This window comes from Aphelocoma coerulescens, chromosome 1, assembly GCF_041296385.1.
Source record: "Aphelocoma coerulescens isolate FSJ_1873_10779 chromosome 1, UR_Acoe_1.0, whole genome shotgun sequence".
NCBI lineage: Eukaryota > Metazoa > Chordata > Aves > Passeriformes > Corvidae > Aphelocoma > Aphelocoma coerulescens.
In genome coordinates, this window is record NC_091013.1 from 20,349,613 (window position 1) to 20,373,381 (window position 23,769).

A 23,769-nucleotide genomic window follows, 5' to 3' on the forward strand; every position below is an offset into this window, starting at 1 on the left:
GCAGCAGTACCAAGATGCAAACCAGGACTGTCAAGAGTCCCACCATCCTGCACGGCTCTCTCCATTTCCTCAAAATTCATGGCACCAGCCCCTAAACACTCCTATACCCTCACCAGCTCCTTTAATGTGGTGGCACTTTAACACTCACCAAAGGAAAATGAAAAAATGCATCACTAATACCATGTACACAGAAACTTTATAGTGCCTATTGCACTCTGTTTCCTGAAACAATTCAATGCCTATGCACACAGTCACTTGAACATACTATCCTATGCATGTAGTAGGTCATTTTGTTTTAAGATGGAGGAAGAGAGGAAAATAGTCATAAGTGAAATCCTTGTTTATTTTCTTTAAATATTATTTAAATAAATAAGGCTTATTTTCTTATTCAGAGTATGCTGACATTTAGAGTATGTAAATCAGGCAAAAACTAGTCAGCATGTAATAAATATATACAGATAGAATAAATGCCTCTGAAGGGTGGTAAACAGGATTTATTTTCAGAGGCACTCATGTGAAAAGTGGTCACTACAACAAAAACGGAACACTATCCTGCAAGGATAAGTATTTTTTATTTATTTTGTGAGCTGAGTGCCTAGAATGCTAAATCCCATTTTATCCATGAAGAAAAAGAAATGTACAGATTTTTAACCAGCTCTAGAGTGTCATATTATAAAATGCTTTTTATAATTGCTTATAATCAATTTGCTTGAAAACAACATGCAGACTTCTTCTCTGTGCTAAAGCATTGTGTGAGAAATTCAAGAAGTCAACTATTCTTGCTTCAACAAAAATAGTATCAAAACCATTAGTCTAGTTTTTTTAAAAATATATAAATATGGAACATTTTTGTTCCAGAACTGCCTATCATTGTCAGAATACTTGAACTTCCCTCTCCTCATAAAGGAACTCTGGCCAATCAGCTGAAAAATTCTATTTGGTGAATAGGTCTACTGAATTGTGAAGAGATTTCCAAATAAGTGGCTAAATCTACAGTTCAGCAGAACCTCACTGAAAGTGGGTAAATAGTATGAAGACAGTGGAAAGAATCTGAAAAATTCAGATTCTTTCAGTTTCAGAACTGAAAGAATCTGGCTGCAGAACAATTACTACATGTGGCAGTTCATAGAGAGAAAGCAATTTCTGAAAGCCTGGCTGAGCTTGCCTCCAACATCTGTGACAAAAATGTTTGCACTTGTAACATGGAAAAAGCATCACAAGTCACCGAAATGCAGTTAATATACAGCTGTTCTAATAGAGCAACAGGTTAGAATAAAAAACCACTTTTTAATACTGTATTTCTATAAACGAATGTAACATTCAGTGTAAATGCTAAAGTAAAAGAAAAACAGACCCTCCCTCCCTTCCCCATGCCTAATTCATATTTTTACAAAATGAAAAAAGATTACTCACTCTGTCACGACGGCTGGCTATTTCTGCTTTAATCTGATATGGGTCATACTTGGTATTAGCTGAAAATCCAGAGAATGCTAAACAAAGGGAAAACAGTATTTTACTTTTTCCCCCCCTTCTTTAACACAATTGTTAGGATGTGGCACTATTTAATAAACAGCTGTATTAGTTCTTTCTTACAAGTCACCAGTCTAAAATAATCCTCTGTGCTGAAGTACAACTGAAGATTTCCATTTGGCCCACCTGAAACTTTTTTTTTTGTCCTGAACACCACCAAAAATTGCATATAGCAGCACTGCACATTTCCTAAAAGCAACTAGCTTCTATGGTAGGATGGCAGCATCTACCGATGCAAGCAATTAATGTAATATTAACTAGTTGCTAGTTGTTTCCTAGGTATGCTGAATTAACAGTATGATAGAGACTAAAGTTAAAAAAAAATTATTGTCAGAACAAAACTGTATCAGCTAGGGAGAGAAGTTGCCTCTTAAAGCAACAGTGTAGGGAACTGACTTACAAATCAACCCCGGCAAGTGAGCTCTTAACACAGGGTATCTACAGCCAGGCAATGATTTCAAGCTGTGGCATTACAAGCTAAAGCCTACACAGATGAAGTAAAGGTCCTAGAGGATAGACTGGGTGAGAGCAACCATGATTTACAGAGTGAGCCACCCTGAAAAATGCCTGGTATGTGAATGGATGGGGTTGTGCTGTCAGACCTTCCATCTTTTGCAAAGCTGAAGGCTGCTGCACTGAAACCCATATCCGTGTCTGGGACTGCACTGAGTCTTTCAACTCTTGAAAGAATACTGCAATGCCAAGGTGATATCAAGCATGCAGGAACTTGCCAAAATGAGTAGTCATGCCTGGACTAATTCTCTAAATCCAGGATTTTCTATGGATTTTTTTTTTTTTTTAAAACAGTGCTGACCACAACTGAGTCACAAAACTGCTGCACGGGCACCTCCCTGCCAACCCACAACCGCTGAGCTCACACCACCTCCCACTCGTAAGCACACGACACTGAGTCAATGGCAGCACCCACAAGCAAAGTGGAGGAAAACACTCAATGAAGTTTTACTTCTTTTAATGCAACAGCTTCAAACAAGTGGTGGTGGAGGCAAAGATATTCGCAATAAAAGCATCCAACTTTGGTCATGTAATTGCACTTGGATTAGAAGTCTAATATTTCTGTAAAATAAAAGAAGAAGCAAGCATCCCACAGTGGAGCGGAGGTGTCAAATTAAGAAAAACAAGTGGAGAAGAAGCTTTGGGTAATCTTGAGCTGACAACATGATTAATTCCCAAAGGGATGTTTAAAAAAAAAAACTGACTGATCAGCCCATCCCATTTTCTCAAACAGATGCATATGACTTTAAAACAATATAAAATATATTAACACATCTGTAGAAAATGAAAATATTTTTCCACCTCAAAATAAGTAAATGGTTTTATTTAATTGCTCTTACAGATTGTCATTATTAACTCCAGATATACCTACAAAACCCCAAACCATCAGAAGATTGAGAAACATAAGTAAATGGACTTAGCATTTGCTTTCATTACAGATAACCTACAATTTTGTCATTTTCAGACATATTTTGTTGCTGTTTCAAACAACGTGTTTTTCTAAGAGCTTCAAAAATATGTAAAAGATTATATTTTTCTAGTATATTTTCATCTTCAAGAAACTTTCTTTCTGTATGTTCACATGAAATAATTCAACAAAATATCCCACAGAACTATTACAAATTTTAAAAGAACAGAAAGCCCAAGCTCCTGGAACAGTATTGTAATAAATGTCTATTTAGATTTTACAATCTCAAAAAATACTGATGACACTATCTTTTACTCTATTCCAAGTCTTTATTAGAAGTTAAACACACTTTAAACAACAGTTTCTTTTAAAAAAATTCTTTCCTAATAGGAAAATATCTTGCTACTTCTTCAGAAACTTAAATGTAAGAGGGGGAAATAAGACTAGTCACAACTGTTCGGTTATGTCACAAACTGAATCACAGAATACATAAACTAAACAAAAACATGAGAATCCCAGTTCAACAGTTACAGAATACTTGGTCCAAACCATCTGGGACACCTCAGCTCTAGAAAACAACTTTTATTCAGGATTTTGGGATATGTATGAATTACCCTGGATTAATAAATACCACTGAATCAGTAGCTAAACACTTCTATCCAGACACCTGCTCTAAACCCCCTTCCACAGTCAGGTTTCTCAAACATTTTCAGAAAAGGCTAAAGCAGAGCTTCTCATTCTTATTAAAACCTTGGCATTTAACAGCAAACCTGCAGTTAAACCAATGACTCTACAGCCATTGAAAAGCCACCAGCACAGTAAAACTCCACTACATTTCCACATGGCTGTCGAGTATATCCATTTGATACACTTCTCTAACTAGACTGGATGATTCTTTGACAAAGACACCTTTTCTTACTGCACCAACCAACAGCCATGACAGTGGAGCAACATCTTCAGAATTCAGAAAAAGTGTATTATCTACTCCAAGCTACCAGAGACATCTGAAGAATGAAAAGAGCAGGAAATCAAAGCTCTGTATCACCAACATCAGGATCACTGGCTGGCACTCAAGGAGGAGATGAACTAATGAAATACAGTTTCCTAGCTCATAGTCAGAGGTACTCTTGAACACAACAGCTTGTCCTTAACTCTTTATGAATTAACAGACTATGGATCCACAGAAGGTTTCCCCGAAGGTGATGGCTCCCTACCATGTTAAGTGGAAAATAATCTCTTAGTTTAGGAGTGCGGGTAGGTGGCTGATCCAGCAACATTCAGCCCTGTCTTTGTTGCCTTGGAAGAAGCATCACTACAGCTGGCTCCAAGATGGGTAGAAATGCTAGCTGGGATATATGCCTGTTTAATGTTACATCCCTTTTTAATGTTAACATTTATCCCTATTAAATATTAAATCTCTGTTGTAATAAACCTAACAGGAAATGGAAGATATTGAATTGCAAAGTCAACAGATAGCACCTCACTGCTGTAGTCAGGACCTTCACTCATCAGTGATGGAAACACTTCACACTATTTCTTACACCACATCTTGTGAGGGCAGGTGGGTAAAATCAAGAAAAGATAGTAAACTCACAGCTGGCATAGGAACGGCTGTCATCCTCACACATTTTGTGCAATTGTTGATATTCTTCTTGGGCTAGTTCAAAACGCTGCTGCTTTATTTGGTAAATCTCCTTCTTGGCATTGAGTGCCTCCTGGGCAACTATTAAATATTCCTTTAGCATGCGTTCTTGCTCCCTTCTCCATTGTTCCCTTGGGTCTTCAATTTGTGTGAGCTCTAAAGAGAAAAAAGTAAAAGCATTAAGATAAAATTGTATGACATTTTGTGCTACTGAGTCCAAATTATTTTTGTTAATGTTCATTCTCAACCAGCACACCTGACACTACAGCTAGGATGAGAAGAAGGAAGGATGCAAAGTGAAAGAAAAGGAAAAGCCTTTTCAAATACAAAAGGCATTTAAATGTTATTCTTTTCTTTACAAAGAAGTGCAAACGCAAAGAAAACAGTATTTTGGCTCTAACCTTCCCTTGCAGCCAACATGAAAATTCTAAGAACTACCTAAAAACCCAGCACCACAAGGAAATGTGAAAGATATCTCAATGCTTAACCCATGAGTCCATAGATAGCTGGAACTACCTTAAGATACTACATACAACTTTGCAAGTTGTATGGCAAGTTGTATGAGGCTACCGCTGCATAGTTAAGAAGAAGAAGGCAATTCAACAGAGAAGTCAGCATCTTTGTCTCGAATCCATAAAGCATTTAAATCACTTCTTTTTTTTGTCTTAAGAAACAGTGGTCTGATGTTTTTCCTTGCCAAGGTTTAGAATAGTTTTTATTTAAAAACAAACCAAAACCAAGTTTCCCATATCTATTGATTTTTAGCGTTATTACTGTAAAACAATCTCTTTGCAGTTGCAAAGGCATTTAAGGATGACACACCTTAAAATCCTAAAATATTATTGGTTCATTTGGGGGGGTTTTGTGAGTCAACAAGTATGTTTTATATGAGGATGTCCATGTAAAGCCTTGTGTTTAAGTGTAGTGTTAATTTCTGATGATCAAAGCACTACCAGTAAGAAGCTGCTGCAGACACAAGGTCAGTGTTCAAAGGAGTGGCGAAACCTGCAGCACAGTCAGGAGGTAAGCACCTAGCAATTTTTCCAAACTTGGATTCTCACGAGAGATGAAAGCCAGTTATGTTTTGCATTAATCCTGAGTACGTAATTCAGTATATTGGTGCCAGTGATGAAATACAAAACCGTAGAAGATTGAACCCAACAGATTAAGAACTCTAATGGTGTCAAGGTCATGCTAGGAGCTCTACCATTTGAGAGCCATCTGAAAAGTATATAAACAAAAAACAGAAAACTCATCAAAGAGCAGTCCTTCCAACAGATTTGCAGATTAGGTTCCTAAATAACTTTTTCTCTTAACAGCTGTACCTTTTCTGTCTCTGCAACTCCTAACATTGAAACAGTATAAAGATAGTGCCAACAGTTCTGCAATTTCTCCCCAATTCCCAGGGACCCCTTTGATTCCCTTCTGGCTCCCACGACCCCAAACTATCTCCTCAGCCAAGGACAGGATGTGCTTCGGCTTGCTGAGTTGCTGTAAATCCTTCTCTACATGGAGGGCAAGCAGAAGGAAACGAGTTCTGACTGCTGACCACCCTTCACTGAGGGCATTTCAATTTCCACTGCTACCTCATCTGTCCATAAGTACCCCTAAAATCTGTGCAAGTTTTAATATTCCTAAAGCTGCAAATCCCCAAAAGAAACTATGAAATAAAATATAAATAATAAATACTATGAAGTAAATATTTATAAAACAGATAGGCTTACTAGGATCCAGTTTTTCTCTTTGAATGGGAAATTATCAGTCCTAATCTCAATAAACAGCCCAGGCTAAGATGTTACATTCTATTACACATTAAGCTTCTGAAGTCCTATACTTCAGGGCCTGCATCTGTGACAGAATTAGAATTTCACAAGCCTCCTGAAATGCCAGCAGCACTCATCTGAGGTAGAAAATTTCTTTCGTGCAGTAGTTACATTTTTTCGGGTTTATGGATCTTTGCCCTGGATTTCTAAACAAGTTTGCCACATAACAAGACTAAAGCTACATTGTATGATAAAATTAACTTCCTTCATTTCTGTACAACCAATTAAAAAAAAACACTATAGTAACTCAAGAACAGTCCCAGACAAACGCAGAGAATATATTATTCCCTCACTGGGGAATGCCCAACTGCTTAGAGGAGACTTCAAAGGCTCCCAAGACTCTGAGGAGGAGGGAAAGGAATTCTGTGGCTGGCAACCGCCAAGGTTTTTAAGCAATGGTTGGACAACAGCCAAGAGCAGCTTAGTAAGGGTGTCAACAAAGTACTGAATTTACAGAACAAGATGGAGATCAGGGTTGGAAGCACCATTGAGATTTACAGAAGATTCTTCTGTTCCTGTTGTTTTGGGTTTTTTTTATATAAATGGAAAGCTATTGCCTAGAAATGTTTTTCTTGCTTCCTGGGTAAACAAACATAGCAAAAGACTTAGAAAAAAAAATCAGATGTATTGCTGTTTTCTTTTAGAAGGTGCAAGGGCAAAAAGCTTGAGAGAGTACACAAAGCATGAGAGGTCCCTGGTAAGCCTAAGCGTAAAAATACTCTCTTTGAATTATCCCTTGCATTTTCTCGCAGTATTTCTTGACACTGAAGCACTTCCAACTCTTTTGTCAATTAACACAGAACTTCTCTGTTGCATAAAGGATTTAACCCAGTCAGCCACAAAAGGCAGTCCAAATGTTTTCTCCTGAAGCTGCCATTCCAAGTGGTTTAGACATACTCATTTCAGAAAAACGTTTCTTCAGCTCCTACACCATCTCTGCCACTTGCCTAACACCATTTCACAATGCACATGATTGTCTACTCATTAGTTCTCACTTCTACAAAGGAAGTTTATGCAGTGTTGATTGGTACCTTTGTTGCCCACAGTTTAAAAACTGGATCAAGTATCCTACTAATTTTTGAATAATAATTATCCAGCTATAATATCAACTCTGTCTTCCCTCTTACTATAAATCTTGCTGGTATTTGAAAGCACTGTGTTAGCCTAAGGTGACAAACCCATTTTACTGTGATGGTTGAATTACCATTTAGGATAATATCTGTGGGCTGCAAGTAATTAGTTATCATGAAAGAGACTAATTTTGCAACCTTGTTAATTGTTGAATGATTCCTTTTATTCAGTTCAGCACTGTCCCCATGAAGCTTCTATCCCTCTGTTCATACATTAACTTTATTTCATATCTAATATGATTAGCTTTACTTTTCCAGACCTATTAATATTCATCTTTTCTTTCTGTCTACCCACTGATCATTTGGGAACTCAACTGCTCTTTGCAAAAACTCTCTTGTACAATTTTTGCTCTCAATTGCACAGAAAAAAACACAAGCCAGATCTGACATGCCTACAATGATTAATATCCCTTCTGTAAGTTCAAACTTGAAGTCTGTGGTAAAGCTGCTAATAACACAATTCAAAAAGCAAAAGGGAGCTTTTTTTTTGCGTGTGATGGTGATTGTTATTCCTATCACAGAGGCCTATCAGTAACTTTTTTAAGTCACAGCACTGCAGTAGGAGCTTATGTTCTACTCCTTTTCTGTAGGGACTCTTAAAACCACCTGCAAATTTAAAAAAAAAAAATTTAAAAGAGTTGGCAATACCCTCTCTTTTTTTTGTTTTAAATATATGCATTCACACACATACTTTGGTGCAAGTGCACTCCATTACTGCACTCCAATGTAATCCTCACTTTTTATTAAATTTCAACGTTACTAAAGTTACCATGACAGCAATCCTTAAACTAATACTTTTTTTAAACAGAGTTATTGTAAGAATTACCTAACAGTCTGTACTTAGTGCCTTTGAATATTTTGTCTACCATTGTGATTAATGTATTAAAAGCTGTTTAAAGTTTATCATTTAGTTAATGATCTTTGTTACATTTCACAACAAATAAGTACCTGTGTAGGTCAAACAATACCATGGGAACATTTATTATTCTGTTGTTTGGGTTTTTTAAAGCAAGTAATTGTGAAACCACAATACACAAGTCATTCCAGTGACAGCTGGAAGCCCAAAATTATTTCTACACTTTCATTTTTTAATTGACTAGATTTCAAGTAGATAGTACTGAGGTTGGTTTTTCAGATTATACTATTTACCATTGCTGTGATAGCCCATATAACTACTTTCTTCTTTTCTTAGCCCCCACCAACTGCCAATTCCCACAATACTGAAAGCATTCACTCAATGGTGATAAGAGGCTTAATGATAGCACAACAGTAACAGCAGCAGCAGTACAAAGCTATAAAGATAAGACATTTTTTTAAAAGTAGAACTGGCAAATGTGCCACAGTGATGATACAAAGCTCAGCAATAGTCCAAAAGAGAAAGCATTCAAAATTAGTTTCGAAAAGGGATATCTGTTGTCTTTTTGACAGCATTTTGTACTGTATTAAAGCATAAAACATGCACTGCTTAAGCAAAAATGAAATTACTGTATTTCATAGTGCTTCTGATTAAAAATCAGCACATTTCTCTCAGAATGTACTATGGTTTTCAATAAAGAAGAGTGAACTATGCATGACTGGAAAAATAGGAAATATAAGAGTGTAAAACAAAAATCTTTCTGACATATGACAAAAAGCAGAAACAAAATCACTAAACTTCACAGTATGACCAAGCAAACCAAAATATTTGTATACACTATAACTCAATCATAGATTGTAAAATTCTTTACAAATTGAATGTTTTACAATTATGCCCCCATATGAAAGATAAGGAAACATACTCTGCGAGAAATTACTTGCATACATTTTCTCACTGTAGCATGAGGTGTATCAATGGTATTGGAAGCAAAGCTAATGCCTAGAGTTAACCCCAGCTTCCTCAAAACAAGCATACATCTACTCACGATTTATGTGGTCCATATAATAAACTCCAATCTGTTGATCGTAAACAGTTTCCCATCCCAAAGGAAGCTCATCACCAACACAGTCAGCAAACGTCAATGGCTTTGTAATCCTGTAAAAATAAAAATAACACAAATAAATACAAAAGGTGCAAAGTTTACAATGCAATGAATGTTATTACATATTTTGAAGATATCTTTGCCAGCCGATCAAAAACTAGTTATGCTACTTAGGAATGTGCTGATAATTACAAACATACAGTTTCAAAATAAATTTTCATTTAAATATGCTGACAGATACTCCCCAAGCAGGTAAGACAAGCTTCTCTCCTCTAGTTTCTATGTATAAGAATTTAATTATAATGGCATGCAGTCCTGCCAGCTCTTCTCCCATACTGCAAAGAACACAAATGTGAAGCTGGTGTACACCACTGCTGAAACTACTAGAAGCTTCATAGGTTTTAACTTATTTTGGGTGACAAATTGCTTGTCTTTAAAAAAATAACTTAGAATTCAAGACAGCACTATATAACAGACTTCCTCTTTTCAATTATACATTTCCAAATATTAATGATACTCTCTTGGTCCAGACATATCCAAATTACTTCCTCTCCCTCAAAAAGAAGAGAGACAAACAAATGTCTCTGAAAAATTCTGAAGCAATTAGAGCAGAAATAGTAATTAATAAGTAACAGCATTACTATCTAGCAGCTTAACATATCACAACCCTTGCTATGCAAAGTGGGTAATAGAAAACTGAAACAGCCATGTCCGTGTTGACAGGAACATTGAATGGACTGGGTTCCGTATCATACAGAAAGACTCTAAACCAACACTGCTCTAGAACAGCAAGGTATATAAAAAACTAGAAAGAATAAATGATATAAATATAAAAGCCCTTACGCTCAGTCTAATCATGTCTATTACCCGAATATTCATTTTAATCTTTACTTAACCCCTAGGATAATGTTTTCCTCTAAAAGCTGTCACAAAATTAAATTAGTGAAAAGCTACTAATAAAGTAATTTCAATTATACACGGGATATAGACACAATACCTTCCTCACATATTTGTTGCAGCATTTATAATACCTAGAACAATGACAACTTTGCAAACATAAAATACATACAGTAATTTAGGGACTGACTTAAATTGAGCATAATCTATAGCCTAATACTGTTTGTTTTAATTCCGTTTGTATATTACCCAATTAAGGTTTTCTGACACCAGATTTGGACTATGCTTACAAATACACTAAGGAATGGAGAGATTATTAGGATTCATAATTGCACTTCATCTGATAACACCTGTATAAAACAGTAACTTTGTCTGAACTAAAGTATGTCTGTCTTTGAACTTGGAAGTCCTTTCCCACTCCAAAATAAAACCAAGCAGAACAATCCAATGGTAAAGACTTCAAATCATGGAAATACTACTACAGCTACATTCTAGCTAGTCCAATGGTGCAGGAAAGCACACCATTCAACACCCAACAAACAGCAAAGAACTTTGCATACAGCAAACAGAAAAACCACATTTACCTGCCTCCTGAAACTATGTTAGTATTCTTGAGAGTAGTGTTCAAAATGAACTGTAGTAGAATAAAAAAAATATATCCTTACTAGTTTCAATGTAATGTTTCAACAGCTCTGCACAACAGTAGAAATATCAAGCTATTCAGGTCAAATAATAGCTTGATCCTATTTGGTGGATTCTCTTACAAACAGTTTAACAAGATGAAGATGTATGTAAACTTGTGCACCACTATTTAAAGATTTTCCATTACTGACAAATATGTAGTTTACCTCATGTAATCGTGCAAATCTAAAGATGCTGTATTCAAGAAAGATGTTACTAGTAACTGACATATGCACTCTCACTAATTCATCGAGCAGTCAGGCAGACCAGATATTGCCAAACTACTCCTGATCTCCCTGGAATTCAGTCAAATATTAAACATACAATGTGGGGCGTTTTTTCTCAAACTCCCATGGTCTTGTTCTGAAGACATCATGTTTACAATTTCTCAAAGTAGTCTAGACATCAGCTCCTAAATTACCACACTATAGACAAGATTTTCTTTGGAATGAGTTATGAGACTTGCTTGCCTGTTATACAAACATACCCTCACCCTTTATTCATAAATAAAACCTGCACATGATACTCTAACCTTTCACACTACAAAAACTTTAATTCAATGCTCTCTGTGATCCCCCCAGGACTCAGACCTGCAGGACAAGGACAGTGTTCAGTTTTTGGAAAAGGGAGACAAGAAAACCAACGCATCTGGTCTAACCAGTTTTCATTACAGTGTTATAAAAGCATGCGTGAACAGTTTAATTAATGGTTTTGAAGGAAAACTTGTAGCAAAAAAATCCCAACACATAAAAAGCTGTCTTCCAGATATTTAGACTATTATTAAGTTGATGTTGCTCATTTTAAACTATAATCAAAGTTGCTCCAAATTGGATTCCCTTCAAAGCATAATGTCACATTGACTCTCAATTCAGTCACATTTATACCTATGTAGTTGGACCTTCAGCCAAAGACACAAAACTAAGAATTGGAAGTTTCTGCCTGTGTTTTGCACTGCTTTGGCTAAGTGAACTGAAAAAATACCCTTCTGGTTTAACCAGCACAACTCCGAGGACAAGATTACTTTCTTGGCAGTTAGGGAAACTGTTAGGGTTTTTCAGAGTAACAAAGACAAAATGGAACATATGCAGATATCTACACTGGAGGTCAGCCACAAATTACAGCAGTTAACTGCTGAAATTAAGTATCTTCTGGAAACACTGCTTACCTTCTGGGTTTGTTTCTAATTAGCTTAAGTTCTATAAAATAGAACAGATCTTTTCTACTTGTTTACAAAGAATTGTACAAGGTACATCTGTTAGAACATTTCAAAGTATTGAAATAAAAAAACTTTTCAAAATATTATCAAGACAAAGACACAACAAAAATGAAGCCATCTTTAATTAAACAAAAAACAGGGCTGTCCCAAACTGTGCTATTCACAGTAAAGAAAAACTAGGGCATTTATCTGTGATCATGGTAGTAAACAATAATAAATTCACCCAAGATCACCTTCTGTTTCCCCCAACACAACTGGCAGACTCTAACAAGAAGGTTCTGAACTTCCAGCTGAAGATGAAAATCCTCTGGGACCAGTTTACAGCATTAACTCTTTGCAGCCACTGGACCTACAGGCCAGGTACAAGTAACAATTCTCCACGGGGGTGAATTCTGCACAGATTGAAAACCAACCTTAACTTCAGATTAACTGACTTTATACTTTCCAAAAGTAATGATGCTCTTCAGTCCTTAGGCACCCAATCTTTTGTGACTCTGAAACCCTCCAGAAGAAAATACAGAATCACATAAGAAAGCTTCCATAATCCAAATCCAGTCTTATCAAGCCAAGAGAAAAATCTTTGAGCAATGTCATGCACCTCAGATCTGTAACTTCTAACTCTGCCCAAATTTTATGTTTTCATTAAGAAGAAACAGAAGTCTGGTATCTGCACACAATTGAACACCACATCTGAAAACTCAAGTTTTATTCACGTTTTCTCTGCATTAATTACCAAGCTAAGCACTTAGTCACTTGTTTGGTTTTATTTTACAGTTTAATTTCCGTATTCTAAGTTTTTTCTCCTCCTTGCACACTTATTTCATATCTTTAACCACTACGATACAAAGAAGGATTCAAGAACACATTAGTACAGCTTTCTGAATATGCAGCAGCAAAACAAGTATTTCTTGAATGCATTAGTTCATGGCAGGGACTGGATGGGAAGAGGACAAGCCATTAAAAGACAATGGATAAATACCATTTTAGATAAATTATTTCAAAAGTGCTTTCAGCTTTAGATACATTGTTAACAGCATCTAATTTCAACCCTCCCCTTCCCCTCCCCCCCCCCAAAAAAAAAACACAGAAAGCCTCAACCTTTAAACAATAAAAGAAATGCTTCTGGGTCCAAAAAAAAGTCGTACTTCACATCTCCAAAGCACAGTCTGACGGATAGAGTAGGGCAGCTTCATTGTCATACACCTTCAAAACCAGATCACTAAAAACACAAGGCTTTGGAAAATATTGGATAAGATCCTCAGTCTTCCCATGGCCCTGATGCCACATTAGAGGGCCCTGGCTGCTTGAAATCCCTAGGTCTGATTGAGTAAAACTTCCTCTGGGAGGAACTAAATAAAGACAAACAGAGCCTGTTTTTCCAAGATCTTGAACAGGAAATCGAAAAGGTGTTCCAAAGTAGAAACACTGTTGTAAACTAGGTGCCCTCCTTTAAACAATGCCTAGACACCTAAATTACACACAGGGTACCCCACCTTTCAAAGTGGGCCTGGATTAAGAGGAAAGCACTAACCATGAGGGCTAATTATAAAAAAGAACCACCAAGTTCTGAAGAAAAGTCACTGTCTGTAGGAGACAGAGAGAAGGATGCAAGAATAAAAGCTGTCAACAGTGCTTTTAATTTTGTTCCTGATTTTGGTCAGGTCCAATGGCTGCAAAAAGTATCGAATAAAATTTGATACACCTCCACAGACAACTAGGAGAAAAATTTCCTTAAACCTGATCTCAGTCTGAATTGTCATCTAAGGGGATAGATAGTTTTGCCCAACAAATGTGGATACAGAAACTGTGTTACTATTTATTAGGAAACTGCAAAAATTCACATTAGAGATCTAAAGAACACCATGCAATTGAAAAATGAGTAATAGAATAACTAGAAAAGACTTAGCAATCTGGTAAATCTACAATAGTTTATCCAAGGAAAGTATTATGCCAAGTATATTACTGAAGTGTCACAAGGAAAGAAAGAAAAGGCAAAATGAGAAATCAGACACACACTTTAAAGCTTTCAGTGTTTTTTCTTAGCTCCTTTAAAACCCTTTAAAACATGAATTTAAGTTACAGACATTGTTATAAAGCTCAATTAACCCTCTTTTCTTGTACCATGGCTCTTATTCCTTCCAACTGCACAGAGGGAAAAAAAAAAAAAAAAAAAAAAAGCCCCAACAAAACACACCCAAACAAACCAAACCAAGAAATTGAGAAGGAAAGGAAGATGATTTTTTTTGTTGTTTCACAACACTGGTAAGAAGAGCTGCTTACACCAGGGGGAGAGTGGGAGGATTGTTATTATATTGTTTTTAAAAGTCACACTGCAGTCCAGGAGGCACTTCTTTGACATCTTTCACCACACAGCTCTGGCCTGGGCAGCAAGACTGTCTCTGTGAGACACAGAGAGGGTCTGTAGCCACCCAGCTGTGCCATGACTCCGAGCAGGCTGCCCTCCCCAACAGCCACTACCCCCGAGCAGGGCAGGGACACGGCAGGCACACACTGCCCAGCTGCTGAAGGAAAGAGCTTCCTCCACAGGGCAGAAACAGGCAGACCCATGCAGCCTCACTCCAGGGCAGCACATGCCAGTCAGTCACGGGCTGCTCTGTTCGCAGTAAATGCCACCATGTACTCCAGATCCCCAGTTACAGCACTCTGGAGTACACCATGGTTTTCCTCCTCATCTATCCTCCATCCACTCAGCTCTCTGCAAGCAGCAAAGTCATAAAAATGAACTGGATTTTGAAATAAAGTTTGGCAAATTATATACCAACTGCTTAGTCAAAAGTACAACAAAGTTCACCAAACTATACGTATCTTTTCAAGATACAAGGTTTTTTTAACCTTTTTCTTAATCCAAATTATATATCTTCATTTTACTACGTAATTTAACCTCAGACTCTGAATGACTTACTGAACATCTACTTGATTCTTCATTAAAATAAATCCACAATACAGATGGCCAGACTGCAACTTACACAAATGAAATTCTGTGCTCAGGACAAAGATTTTAAAAAGGTAACGTGTTCAGAGTCATTGCTGGGATACATTTCCCTTGGAAAAAAAATTGTACCCTACAGCAAGGAAATAACAGCACCAACTCTTCTAAAGGTCACTTGAAATTCAGTCTTTTTAAGATCACACTGTACTTGCATTTTTTATGTTGTTATTATTATTATATTTCGTTATTTTCTCTTTTTTTCTCAACAGCAAATAAACTGAAGACAGTGCTAATACTCTCCAATCAGTGTATTTGCTTCAATTTACAATAACACAAGCCAACACAGCATACATCAATGAGCAAACAGAAGGCACAGGATGGCATTAGCCAGCCATTTGTACAGTAATAAATCAACATCTTGAAGCGTGAGGAAAATGTGTGATCACTATCAGACCATATTTTTAACTTAAACACTGAACAGTTAGATTTTGTGATGCAAAATATATGTAAAGCTACACAGCTAAGAGAAAACCTATTTGTTGACTTACAAGAAGTAATAGCAGTCTACATGGTCTATAAACATCTCTAAGAAATGTACCCAAGGACACCCTCTTGCCTTTCACTGTTCTAGAAACAATAAACATTTACTAACAAGCAACAATAGACAAACAACATACTTTTGTTTTTACCGTTTATCATAATCCCCAAAACCAAAAGAGCTGAAAAATACTGGCTTAGTATGTTGAAACACAAAATCCTATGTCCAGCTGCAGCTCTCGCATAACTTGTCTGGCTGTTCAAGAACTGTTGAAACAGTTCCACACAAGCAGCCAAGTCTTCCAGCAGCTATCCATTTCTTAACAGCAGCTATGATCCATATCCAAATTCAGAACACAAATATTATGGGAAATTCTTGCTGAAAATATACCCACATTTCATGTACACATGAAATTTCACGAAAATGCCTGCCTCAAAAATCACAGCCAAGTTAAAAATCAGTGCTTTTAAGAGAACTATTTTTGTTTCTGCAACTTACTGTGGTTTTTTACAGAGGACAAACAGTAAAAAAATGGGCAGAGGGGTTAAGTGGGACTGTCCATGAATGCTTTAAAATTTATTTAGTTTGTGTATGCACAGATAGCCCAAAGTGACCAGCAACTGTACAAAGCCACCAGCTAAAACCTAAGACAAGCAGTGGGGCAAAGACAATTGCTGGAGGGACTGGCTGAAGAAAAGAAGACTGGATGGCAGATGAATCGACACCTAGAGCAGAAAATAGACAAAATTATATACGGCAGCTGGGAATAAACTGTAAGCGGAAAACAGCAGGGATATGTGGCAGATAAAACAGTTAAGGAGGAGGAATTTGGAAACTACAGTTTCTGATTTCAAATTGCACCTTCAAACTGATTCCAAAACTGATTTCAAATTGCACCTTCGTATTGAATATGCTCTTTGCTAGAAAGAGTAACATGCAAAATATTTACAACTTTTCTATTGCCAATGCTACTCAAAAGTCTCTAAATATTTACAAGATCTTCTCAAGGACTTCTGTAATGTTTGAGACTCCAAAAAAGTCCAAAAAAAAATACCTAAAACCAAATGAATAAGAATCAAAAGCCAAAACTAAACAATAAAGAAAATTTAACAGAGAATTTCAAAATTTGAGAAGCAAGCTGAATTCTTCCACTTGTGTAAGAAGCCTAACATGACACTACACGTGTTCAGACACAGGACAGCTTTAGAGTGAGCAAGTATGCAGTGCTCTAGTTTCACTGATTCTGAATCAACATTTATAACTTTTAACCAACATCCATTCATAGCAGCATTTTCCAACTACATATGATTGATAATCAAGGTCCTAGCTAGTAGAGGCCATGCATGTAGTTATCCATTTATTTCTTCCTTCCATCCTGCGAACTACAACTCTGCAACCTTCTACTGGAGGCAAGCAAGTCATCCAGCTGCCAGATTTCTACATCGTCAGAATATACTAAAACCCATTTCCATGTTCAGTTCTGTCTAACAACAGAACTGTGCTTGACAGTTGTTGTGGAAAATACTCACAGCTTTTTTACCAGCTAGGCTCATAGTTCAATGCCTTAGAAAGCCTTGGGCAGCCTAGAGAGGTAGCACGGGCAATCCAGCATTTCAGTAGCTCTAAAAGCGGCCAATATTAGCTGCAAAGCTGATACCACCAGTAGAAGCAAAGAGGGAGAAATACAGCCTTCAATTGCCAATTCCTGCAATCAGAAGCTTTCAAGCAGAGACAGAGGCAGATGTTCGCAGAAGGGATGCAAGCCAAAGAGGACAGGCCCCCTCTCAGGCCCTTCTTTTATTCAGAGAAGGGGAAAGTGGAGGACTGGGGGCGGCCAATCAGACACTGCTGAAGAGTTTGAGTTACATTTGGTTTTGCCCGCACTTGGAACAAAGGAGTTCAGAGCACATGGCAGAGGCAAGTCCTGGCTTGTTTGACCAGGGAGGGGGAAGGGTGACCTCGGAGCAGGCAGCAACAAGTTGTAACCTCAGTTTTGCAAAGACTCCTCTGGTTTAAGAATATAGATTTTCGGCTAGCTTATTTGACCACGATCCTGCCCACCAGTTAACTAAAGCACAGTAGAAGAGTCAGTGGGAGAGGCGGTAAGTGCTTCACCCTTACACAGAGGAGTGTATATGTGCTTGTGTGTAAGTGTATGCCTATACACAAAAAATTGTTCACCTCTGATTGCTGGTCACAACTTCTGTACGCAACTATCAGATGTGGAGGAAACACCTGCACTTTCCTAATGGAAGTCACCCAAGCAAGGGTGAAAAAGTGCATCTGGCAAGATCTTACCAGCAAGTTCTTAGTAATAAGCATTTTGCACATGAACGAGAATCATGGGAGGAATTCAGAGCAGGGAAAAAACATAGCAGACAGGAAAACAGTCCCCAGCAGACAAGGAGGAACAAAAATGGGACATAAAACTCCAAATTCAAGTCCATGAAGCTCCATGTGTTAGAAAAGGAGGCACCAAAAGAAGCTTTACATCTCAGTAAAAAGTAAAATGGTCTTAAAAGCTGCAAGACACTATGACGCAGTCGAATACTTCTGAGGACTCTTGCATGATCGCTTGAAGTTCATATCAAAAAAGATTAGAACATCCTCACTATTACACTGCCTCTTTCACTTCCAGTTTATTAAAATGTGTTGGCTATCTGCTGCTCACTAGAGCAGCAGAGACGCAAAAGTGTAAAGTTCTTCAGAAGTGTCTGCCCATCTACTACATTCTCTTGCTAACCTCAGATGTCCTATACCCAGAAAAATTATGCTAGCCTTAACGATCTTGTTACCTTTAAGCCTGACCTTGCTAGACTAAACTTTTCTTCAAAATTTTGAAGTCTATGTGACTATCCCAAACATTATAGCAGAGATTTTTCTACAACTTTCTAACAGCCAAACGGTAACATTACAATGGTAATTCAAGTTTCTGTAGGTTTGTACTGGTTATCTCTTCTCCACTGAAGGTGTTCCCCTCCCTTAAATATATCATTATTCTTTACCAATTATCCAGATTGGAAATAACTAAATATATATGTGTGTGTGTGCATATACATATATGTACACACATACACACACGCAAGTGATTTGTCTACACAACTTATTGATTAGTCTAAATACCATGCAAATGACAAATGACTGAAGCTTACCTTAGACATTCTTCAATAAAGAAAGCACTGTGAAACACTTCTGTGAACACTTTAAACCACTTTAGACACATCTCAGCAAAACAGAGAATCTGACATTAACTGGTAGTCTTTGGGCTGACTAGAAGGCAAGTAGCTGAAGATGCATAGAGGTTAACATTAGCATCTTGAAGTATATATGCAATTACATCCCAATGGATGTAGGACTGAAAGGGATACAAGCAAGTTTGCAGACAATACAAAACTGGGAGGAGCTGCTGACTCCCTCAAAGACAGGGAGGCCCTGCAGAGAGACCTCGACAAATTAGGAGAGATGGGCAATCACCAACTGTATGAAGTTCAACAAGGGAAAGTGCCAGATTCTGCACCTAGGATGGGGCAACCCTGGATGTACAGACTGGGGAATGAGAGGTTGGAAAGCAGTGCCAGGAAAGGGACCTGGGGGTCCTGGTTGTTATAAACATATATTATAATATTGGCTTCTCACAAAGTATAAAGGTAGATATTATATAATGTTAGAAATGCTTTTTGCTGTGTGGATGTAGTTTTCTCTCTTTTTAGCAAGAATGTTAGCAAGTGTGAGCAAGTAAGATAACCTCCAAGTGAACAGAGGATGAGGCCCAAGGAGCTGCTAATCAACACTTTGTCCAGGTAACAAAGGGGCCCAAAGGCTACTCCGCCCAGAGAACGAACGGCCAGGAGAGTCCGAGAGCCGTTATCACCGCTCTGCCCAGAGAGACGAGGAGGCCCAAAGCTGCAATAAGCCCTGACTGTCTGGAGAATTAAGAGATCCACCCTACCATCGACTCTTACCTAGCGAGCCCAACCCCAAGAATCAAAAGAAATAAAACCGCAAGGCAGAAGACTACGCATGCTCTAAAAAGGCGGAACCAAGGAGTGGCCATGCAGAACAGCTCCGGGAAAAGTTTGAATATGCATAGAGAACAGACAGTAAAAATGGTATAAAAAAGGACTCACCTCAAGCATCAGGTGTGCTCTTGGCAGAGCGCCAAGGCACCCGGCTGTTACCTCTTTGCTTTATTTTATGTGTCTCTTACTGTCTTTATATTAAACCCTTTAAATTCTCACAGGAGAGTGAACCTCGTTTTTCACATGGTCAATGGAAAGTTGAACATGAGTCAGCAGTGCCCGGGCAGCCAGGAGGGCCAAGCGTGTGCTGAGGGGCATCAGGCACAGCAGCACCAGCCGGGCAAGGGAGGGGACTGTCCTGCTCTGCTCCGCACTGAGGCGGCCTCACCTCGAGTGCTGGGGGCAGTTTTGGACACTGCAATGTAAGAAAGACATTAGCGAGAATCTAAAGGAGGGCAACATAGATGGTGAAGGGCCTTGAGGAAGCCGTATGAGAAGCAGCTGAGGGCACTTGTTCTGTTCAGCCTGGAGAAGAGGAGACAGAGGGGAGGCCTCATCGCAGTCTACAGCTTCATCATGAGGGGAAGAGGAGGGGCAGGCATTGATCTCTTCTTTGTGATGATCAGTGACAGGGCCCAAGGGAATGGCCTGAAGTTGTATCAGGGGAGGTTTAGGTTGAATATTAGGAAAAGGTTCTTCACCTAGAGGGTTTGGACACTGGAACAGGCTCCCCAGGGAAGTGGTCACAGCACAAAGCCTGACAGAGATCAAGAAGTATTTGGACAATGCTCTTGGGCACATGGTGTGACTCTTGGGGATGGTTCTGTGCAAGGCCAAGAGCTGGACTCTATGATCCTTGTGGGTCCCTTCCAACTCAGCATATTCCACGATTCTGTGAAAATCCCTCTCATACACTAAGACGGTTGATCATTCTAGATAACATGCCAACAAACAACAGCTAAAGGGATTTTTTGTTTCTGTACTCTGAGAAACAATGTTTTAGAAAAGGCTATAGCTAACATTCCCTACATATAAACTGAAGTTTAATGACACTAGAGACAGACATCTGTCATGCCTATATGCACAAACAAGCCTAGCACTATCATCAGTGAAAATTTAGCTCATCTGATGTTTTAAAATATTTTAAGCCCCAATCCTCCAAAAACTTACTATACTTGGAGTACATTCAATTAAATTTTACTGAAATTATTTTCATGAAACTATTTTCACCAATAAGTATTATTCAATTATATTAATAAAAAAGAGAACACATGTTAAAAGTTACCAGAAACCATTTGTAGAGAAATTAAGCAGAAACTGACAAACAATGGGAGGAAAAAGTAAATGCAACTGGACTGAGTATAAAAAAAAGGGTTGAAAAAATACATATTCAAGAGACCATTCTTTTCAAGTCTTGGAACAAAGTGATGTGTAGATAAGTGCCAAAAGAATACGCATACCATGACTTCACATACATCCTATTCAAAACAAATTGTGAGGTAAAACAGTAAACAAAGGCCTCACACCCAGAAAAGTCTACAATGCCAGCTAATATTAGAAATTCAAGACAAGAGTTTCTCATTTAATCTTTCAAAAGAGCTTTTCTTCTCCTCGTCTTCCAACACACTTGAAAACGTGTTTATACTCATCCTGTATTTTTCCTAAAAGTACCACATATGGCATTTCTCAAACATGTTCAATTATCACATTCCTGGAAATTTTATGGACTCTTTTGTACCATTTCTCTGTAATGTCTTCTAACATGCTACTGAGCTGTCACGCACTGACTTCGCCTGTAAAGCAGAGAAATTGTGCCTTGTAAAAGGCCATAGCTCTGGCTCCAAAGCCCTCTCAGTGGAGTGGGTGCCCATGGGCATGGAGGAAAACCTGCAACCAGAGAGGACGTTACACTGCACTCCAGCAGCCCCCTGCCCAAACTGCACTGCAGATCCGTAAGGAAGGCTTTCCAGACTGCTACTCTTCTTAAGTTTCTGAACTACATTAATAAAGCAATACTTTATGTGAGGGTGAAAGAGTGCAACTAATGTGACACGCACACTGCATCCAAAGGCACCGTTTCAATCACTGGCCTGAACAGTTACTAAGCTTGACTTAGCACTACGCAACTAAAATGGAAGTATGTTGACAGGATCTTTGATGCTTTTGGTTTCAGAGTCCATTTCTTGCAAGCACTGATCTACAGCAGTCACCTCATTATTCAAGGTTTTTCCTCTCTTCCAGGAGTAACAGATCCTTAGTCAAGCATAAATGGATGCATGTTTCAGCTGCCTAGACCTGGTGATGGACAAGGCATTAGTGACTATTGTATCCATTAGCATCCTCAATCTACCCATTTATTTCAAAGCTCCATATTTTAAGTGTTATTACAAAAACAGTTAATGACTACCTATAAGGTAGTAAAAGTGGTCTAAAAATAAATCCATTAAAGAAAACTGTGCTTAAAATGCATCTTATTTTCCAAACTTATCAGGAGAGCTAACAGAAGAAATTTCATCTCCCTAAAATCTTTGCTGCTTTTATACCAATGGAGGACCAACCTCCCTGCAAAGTAAAATAATTTCTATGAGCCAAATAACTGCCTAAGGTAAAAAGCAATGATTCTCCAATGATTTCCAGCCTTGCTACATTTCCTTCCCCACAGCTCACTCTCTGCCTTTAAAATTACAGATATAGCTGTCAAAGTATTTAGACTTTATGACACGTTAGTTTATATAATTTCTAAACTTTTGATTCTCAACATTCTCAATCTAACAGTCACAAACAGAAATTCATGTAATCTACATACATATAATGTTAATATAGGTGTTGTGGAGAAGATTCTCTAAAACGTGCACTTAAACTCTTAGAAGTTCTTCCACACTCCAGGTTAACACCCTTGTCAGACAGTAATTTTCAAGCTTTTAGGAAAACTTAGCCCAGCCCCTGTTTTCCCAATATGCAATTATCCTACTATTATTATCATTCCCCAAATACACTTGCTTCCTACAGTCTTCCTTGATGCTGACCTTGCAAATTAACACAGTATATTCCCCAAATAATATTAGTAATTTAGTAATATAACCCAAAATCAGTTTTACAGATTTATGTTCATCTGAAATTTTTAAGAGGCTGAACTTAGGAAGTTTGATGCTATTACTTCTATGGCTGCCAGTAGTTGTACAATGTATTATACTTAAGCTTCCAGTTAGACTAATAAAGTAGTTCCAAATAAGTAATATGAGGAATTACTCATAACTTCACCATCATGCTTTTACATATATACAAGAATAAAAAATACTTTGGGAAAAAAAAATCTAGAGAAATCCAGAGAAATAATATAGTTCTAATGAATTATAAGAATGCAGTATGAAAAAAAAAAAGTCTTAGAAGAATCTGCTCAAACCCAATATAAAAAACACTTTGAACTCTCACTAAAATAATTTTTGCTATAAGAAAATAAATCAAACCATAAAACAGCACAAGTAGTGTTGGGAGTTATATTACAGTATAAAATTTCACAAATACCAGAAAATCAGAAAGTAAAAACCAGTCAACAGGAGATAAAGCTCAGTTCTAGAAGACTGACTGTGCCATCAAACCTACAGTGATCTTAATCTGAACATAACTGAACATCAACAAATACCTCTTCATTAAAACAGCAGTGGAAATCAGATTAAATTTATAGTAAGATATTGAAGAGACTTCAACAGTAGATGGCCTCCTCTTCTTCCTCCCCATCTCCCATGACGGAGAAGGTTAAAAATAGAGGCTTCCGTTTCCTTAGATTATTTCGCTTTAAACTTTTCTAGAGCACTGAAATAGCTACTTTGCCAGCTTCCTACATTTGTGTTAGAAAAGGAGTGTTAAAAACACACATTTACAGCAACTCAGGAAGCTGACTTCTGTGGTTTGCATTATTATTATCACTCGTAAATGACAAGTCTCTCTAGAAGTGGTAGGTATCT

General features: G+C 37.7%; 1 protein-coding gene across 3 annotated transcripts in view; it reads right to left on the reverse strand.

Annotated features, from left to right (window-relative positions):
- WWC3 (WWC family member 3) overlaps positions 1–23,769 on the reverse strand; it is a 101,299-nt gene that overhangs the window by 52,939 nt on the left and 24,591 nt on the right. For all 3 annotated transcript variants that reach the window (XM_069003800.1, XM_069003793.1, XM_069003789.1), the window contains exons 2-4: positions 9,447–9,556; positions 4,545–4,748; positions 1,414–1,490 (exon numbers count right to left, since the gene is read on the reverse strand). In XM_069003800.1, coding sequence (XP_068859901.1) covers positions 1,414–1,490; positions 4,545–4,748; positions 9,447–9,556 — 391 coding nt within the window. The remainder of the gene's footprint in view (positions 1–1,413; positions 1,491–4,544; positions 4,749–9,446; positions 9,557–23,769) is intronic.